Here is a 6,720-nt window from a genome sequence, read left to right on the forward strand (position 1 = left end):
TTTCTTAGGTTGACATGATTCATCCCTTCTAATTATTTTTACAATACATTGATCATACAGAAGAAAGATATGTCTCGTGTCTTAAATTCCATGATGGGTTTAAAAGAATTAGTCAAATGATAAATTCTTAGATGCAAGATTGAACTGTTTCTCAACCTTGTACACTTCCATTTTCAAAAATTTTAAATCCTAGATGCAAGATACTGTTTTATCTTTCCTGAGTATTGTTCTTAAACTTGGTCGTGGGGGCAAAAACATATCTTTTTCACTTCAGTGAAACCACAAAAGGCAACTGGTAATGGCAATGTTGCAGTGGCTTGAAATCTGGTTGAAAATCAGCCTTATTATTGTACAAAACACAGTTTAAAGAAGGGTCTAATTAGTACTGATGAAATCAAAATAAGGTCAGCTCAATTTGGGTTTGAAATATCACTGCAAACCAACCTCACTCCATCCACCTGATCCATACTAGGTCACTAGGCCAAGTAAGCTACAGCAAGAATAATATTCCTGTATGGAGTTTGTAAGCACAAGTAATTCCTTTCGATTTTATCATATCCCTATTACTTTTGGGTATTCAGCTAGAAACAAAATTAACAAATAGATCAGAATCACGAAGGGTTTGTAGACTAACTGAAACGAAAACTACATGCGTGGGCAGGATAGGTACATGGTTGAAGATGGACAGATTTGTCTTTCACCATTTCCAGAAAACATTGGACCCGCACTTGTATTTGTCCTTCCCTTTGCACTCCAATTCCAGGTCGTCAGAGAGAAATGGCACTTTCTGCATTAACCAAATTTAAACATGAGACATCTGTTAAAGATACTTTTACAAGTTACACCCACCCATTAATTAGAAACAATTAAGGACACTTCTATGAGGTGAACCTTTCTCTTGGCAAGATCTTGGCAGCCGGTGAAGTTCTCGGGGAATTTGCACGTGCCAAATTCAACCGTGTATGCTCTTGCCAAGTTAGCGCCACTCGTGGCCAGCCTCTTCTTGTCATTCAGTTGCTATTACAAAATGCAAGCTAGACTCAGAAACCAAGTCATGCTAGTGAACAGAGCTATACATTTAGAAATAATAAGCAGCAAGCAAGCAAACCTTGTTTGCTTTGCTCTTTTCGAGATACTCGTCGAAGACACTAGCATTGACAGAAGACGCAGTGGACACAGCGGCAGCAGTGGTGAAAACTGTGGCAGCCAGGTAGAGAAGTGCAGCTCTTCTTGGTTCACTTCCATTTGCTTCTTTTGAGTTGAAGACCCTGGCCTGTTGCGCTTTGATCACAGGTAGTTTATGACGGTAAGTAGCAGAGGATGCAGCCGACGGCAGTGTGGAAGTGAGCTTCGACTTAAGGTCAGGAGATCCGACTAGTGAGATGGCATAGTTGCATGCCAGCACACTGGAGTTAATGGATGCCATTGCCGCTGCTGGAACTGAGGAGATCACTACTATAAGAAACTACTTCACTTTGTTCTGTGTGAGAAACGAGGCGAGAGGTGTTGCTGTGCCTGTTTTTTTGGGGTTGTGGTAGATCAGGAGTGATGTGGAACTGGAAGGATGAAGTGATGGGTTTAACAAAAGGATATGGTGGGAGAGCGGATAAGGTGAGAGAGATTTCCTCACTCTCATTGGTGAGGCTGCCCTTCTGTCTGGTCTTAATTTGCTCGGTTGTTCCAGTTTGTGTGGTGGCTTTGAGTAATGGCCCGACCCATGGACTCAAAATATGTGTTCAGTGTTTGTCTAAGCTTCACAATAATTTTGACATAATATTTAGGGGTGGGAAAATGAGTTGGAATCTTGGATTCTGATCCATGACTCGTCTGTTTAAATTGGGTTTGGATTTCTACTTATAAACAAGTCAACCCAAATTCGACCCGTTTAATAAATGAATTAGGCGGGTTTGGGTTGGGTATCCGTCAAGTGATCTGTTTATATATATATATATATATATATATATATATATATATATATATGTATGTATATTACATTAAAAAAATATTAATTAAAGAGATGTACTATTTTTTACATTTTATGTTTTTTTTGTTAAGATATTAATAAATAAAATAAAAGAATGCTGTTTTTTTTTTAAATGTCACTTTATATGAAATATTTTTAAAAATTTTAAAATAAATAAATTATATTTTTAAACGTGTTTTTAATGGGTACCTGTTTATGACCTGTTTATTAAACGAGTAGATTTGAATTTATATGTTAGTTACTCGTTAGTAAACGGTCAATTTGAACTCGAACCTGAACTCGTTTAACCGCTACCCATTTACAACTCGTTCAATTCCGATCCGCTAACCCATTTTGTCACTTCTGATAATATTTTTTCATATGTATTTCAAAGAAAATAAAAAGGATGCAGGTTTCAGTTAGAGAAATTATTGGAAAGATTGGGTTTGTCCCGTCACAATTAAATTAATAAAAACTTGGCAATTCATTCTCATGTCACATAATTCACATAATTATTTCAATTTCTTTTTTTTTTTTCAAAACCATATTTTCTCTTTCTTAACCTAACCTCTCCCTGTGTCATACCCACACACAGCGGCAGTGGTCCCTCCATGCATTATGACAGTCCTTGACATTGTCCTCCATGATGTTCGACCCCAGCTACCGCCTCCTTGAAGAAGCACCACTTCATCTTCTACCTTCACAACATTCGCTAAACCTTTTGCCTCTCAACATAGCATAGATCTGCACATGCCAAGCGAACCCATCATAGGAGCTAGAGCCAAGAAGGTCAAGGAGGTTGCGCAAGGACTAATCAAGAAGTTGCTTGAACAAGAGTCAATAAGGGCCATGGACACTAAAGAAAAGGACTTTCTTGAAGAGCCTAAGATGGTAAATTGTCTAAAACGTGTGAAGTTGGAACCTTAAGCCAATAGGGGTTATTTAGGAAATTTTTATTATTTTAATTAAAGTATGGGCTAAATAGTGGGTTAATTGTGTCAATTAAGCATGACATGTGACTTGCACATGTTTCATTAAATTACATCGCACATGACATGCGACTTGCACATGTTTCATTAAATGACATGACATGCTTAAGGTTATGCGGAACTATTTTATTGGCCAGATTGATGTCATAGGCTATTTTTATTGGCTGGACTGATGTCATGGGTTTTTTTTTTTTTTTTTTTCTATAAGTAGTCAACTCTCTGTTGTATTGAAAATGAATTTTTTTGGCTGAATACAATTCCAAGTGAGGTTTATTTCTCTTCAAGTTCTTCATTGAACTTTCACTGAACTTATCGAAGGTGCTACCTTTGTGGTGTTCATCCATTAATTTGATATTCTTGGTTTGTACTTTACGTCAAGCAATAGGTCAAGAATCAACTACCATGTCAAATCTTATTTTGGGTTTGAGGTTTTGATAAATCTGATTTGGGGTCTCTGAACATTCACTCTTGGGATTTCGCATCATTTGGTATCAGAGCTTTGGTTTAAAATCAGGTTCTATCTATCTTATTTTTCCTGTTTGCTTTCGAAAATTCTTTTATCTTATAATCATTTATCCTTATTTCATATTCTTCTATCATCTAATCTACCTATCATTTTTTTTCTTGTTTCCAAAATTTTTCATCTCTTATTTAATCCTCCATCATCAAGATTGAATCTTTTGTGGCTGGAAATTGCAAGAAACATAGTAAAGCCAATTAGAGTACACAAAAAAAAAAAAAAAAGTCATTTTGTGCATTAAAAAAAAAAAACGAAGAAGAAGAGAAAAGACAGTATTTTGCATTCAAAAAAAAAAGAGGAGGCAGCAGCTTGAAGGTTTGTGCAATTTGTGGCTGCACATAACTTGGATTGTCCTTTGGCTTTATTTTAGTCCATTCTAAAATCTATTTGATTTATTATTCTGATTTTTGTTTGAATATATCCTTGGTCGAGTTGGTTATTTTGTTCCATTGAATTTCTTCTTATTTCGTTTGTGTAATTATTATTTTTTTGACTTCTTTTTGTCTTTCTTTCATTGTTTTGTGTCCTGATTTAGTTGTTCTATTGTTATTTTCATTGATATCTTGTTTCTAATTCATTGATTCAATTGCTGCGTTTTGTTGAACTATTGGTTTGTTTGGGATTAGTTCATTAAAGAACTAAAAGAGAAATCCTTGGTGGTAAAAGGCATGAGTGTGTGAGCGTATCAGAGGGAAAAAGCAAAAAAAAAAAGTTTCAAAACACGAGCGTTGAGTGTCATTGTTTGAGGGTAAACGCATAAGGGAGTGAGTGAGGAATTTTTTTCTCTTTAATATACTTTTTGCAGGTTTGAAATCATGAGTAGAAATGCGGTTGGCGCTGAAACTTCCAGCAAGGGTAGCGAGAATGAGAACCCTCCACAAGACTCATTCTTCACCTTGCAAGCCATTCAACAATAGTTTGAAAGACTCAATACAGTTTTTTGGGAGTTCAGAGATAGCTTGGATAGACAAGACGCTGCAATTGATGGACTAAGAAGAGGGCAATCCAATGAAAGGCGGCGAAAGCCACATACTTCTCTGATTGCTGAATTTGAACATGATATAGGTAGCAATGAAGCAAGTGATGATGAACATGATGGTATGGGCATATTTGCTTATCGAGGTGCTAGGCAAGAGCGGAAACCTCGATGGGAGCCAAGGGGTTGAGATAACATCGATAGAAACATCAGAAGCATCAAAATGAAGATTCCTCCTTTTCAAGGAAAAAATAACCTGGATGTATACCTTGAATGAGAGAGGAAGGTTGAGCTCATTTTTTAGTATCATAACAATTCAGAAGAAAAGAAGGTCAAATTGGCAATTGTGGAGTTCACTGACTATGCACTAGTATGGTGAGATCAAATTCTTCTTAATAGGCATAGAAACATGGAAAGGCCTATTGAGACGTGGGCTAAAATGAAGGCGGTGATGAGGAAGTGATTTGTACCAAACCGCTACTACCGAGACTTACACCAACATCTTCAAAACCTTACTCAAGGTACCAAAAGTGTGGAGGACTACCACAAGGAGATGGAGATGACTATGATTCGGGAAAATATTGAGGAAGATAGAGAAGTTACAATGGTACGATTCTTATATGGGTTGAACTGGGAAATTGTTAACATAGTGGAGCTGCAGTACTATGTGGAGTTAGAGGACATGGTGCATATGGCAATGAAAGTGGAGAGGCAACTCAAACACAAGGGTGGAAACAAGCATGCTACAACAACTTCGGCTTCCCATTCCACATGGAAACCGAATTGGGGGAAATCAAAAGAAGAATGGGTCATTTCCAAATCCAAGGAATAGAAGGAAAAAGGCAAAGACAAAGTGGGCAGCCATGAAAAAGGTACAACTTCTTCTCAACCTAATAAGTACAGAAATACCAAGTGTTTTAGTTGTTTGGGGACTGGCCATATTGCATCACAATGCCCAAATAAAAGAGTAATGATTATGAGAGATGATGGTACTATTGAGACCGATGATGAAAAGAGTGATCATGAGTCCATGCTTTCATTATAAGAGCCTAGTGATGTTGAGTATGCTTTCCATGGCGAGGCATTAGTAACTAGGAGAGCTTTAAACATGCATGTGGTGAAAGATGAAAATGAGGAGCAGCATGAGAATATATTTCATACTCGATGTTACATCCATGATAAGGTGTGTAGCATGATCATCGATGGAGGGAGCTGCACTAATGTAGCTAGTACTACATTAGTAGAGAAGTTGAGGTTGCAATGCATAAAACATCCTAAGCCTTACAAACTTCAATGGTTGAATGAGTGTGGAGAGGTTAGGGTGAATAAGCAAGTGATGATTTTATTTTCAATTGAAAAATATTCTGATGAGAATCTATGTGATGTGGTCCCTATGCATACTAGTCACATCTTATTGGGCAGGTCGTGACAATATGATTGATGTGCCACTAATGATGGGTTCAAGAATAGGTATTCTCCTTTATAAAAGATGGGAGGAGTGTGACCCTTGTACCATTGACTCATAAGCAAGTGTATGAACATCAAGTGAGATTGAAAATAGCAAATGATGAGAAAAACAATAGAGAGGCTAAGAATAAAACAAAAGGAGAGGCAGAGAGCGTTGAACAAAAAAACAAAAAAAAAAAAAGAGAGAAAATGAGGGCAAGAGAGGAGCTGAAATTATAAAAAGAAAATTAAAAAAAAATGGTAAAAATGAGGGAAAAACAATGAGAGAGAAAAAAGTGAGTTTGTATATAAAAGAAAAAGAGTGTAAGAAAGCTTTTTATGTACAAAAACCTCTAGTTGTACTCATGTACAAGGAGGCATATTTGAGCACTAACGAACTCACCTCTTCCTTGTCTAGTGCCGTTGTTTCTTTGATGCATGAATATGAGGATGTCTTTCCTATAGACGTGCCCAATGGTTTGCCACTGATTAGAGGAATTGAGCATCAAGTTGACTTCATCCCCGAGGCTACGATTCCCAACCGTCCGGCCTATAGGAGCAGCCGTAAGGAGATTAAGGAACTTCAAAGACAAGTTGAGGAGCTGCTAGCCAAGGGGCATGTGAGGGAGAGCATGAATCCATGTGCAGTATCTGTGCTATTGGTACCAAAGAAAGATGGATCATGGAGGATGTGCATCGACTCTAGAGCCATCAATAAAATCACTGTGAAGTCTCGCTATCCTATTCTTAGACTAGATGACATGTTAGGTGAACTGCATGAATTTTGTATCTTTTCTAAAATTGATTTAAAAAGTAGCTACCATCA

General features: G+C 37.2%; 1 protein-coding gene across 1 annotated transcript; it reads right to left on the bottom strand.

Moving 5' to 3' along the window:
• Window positions 1-520: 520 nt before the first annotated feature.
• Window positions 521-1,741, bottom strand: LOC131145917 (photosystem I reaction center subunit N, chloroplastic). The gene is made up of 3 exons (XM_058095095.1): window positions 1,109-1,741; window positions 892-1,017; window positions 521-787 (listed from the first exon to the last, which is right to left on the bottom strand). Exons 1-3 carry the CDS (start codon window positions 1,424-1,426, stop codon window positions 698-700), a joined length of 534 nt encoding a protein of 177 aa, XP_057951078.1. The 5' UTR covers window positions 1,427-1,741; the 3' UTR covers window positions 521-697.
• Window positions 1,742-6,720: the final 4,979 nt, after the last annotated feature.

Source organism: Malania oleifera, chromosome 1 (genome assembly GCF_029873635.1).
Source record: "Malania oleifera isolate guangnan ecotype guangnan chromosome 1, ASM2987363v1, whole genome shotgun sequence".
Classification (NCBI taxonomy): domain Eukaryota; kingdom Viridiplantae; phylum Streptophyta; class Magnoliopsida; order Santalales; family Ximeniaceae; genus Malania; species Malania oleifera.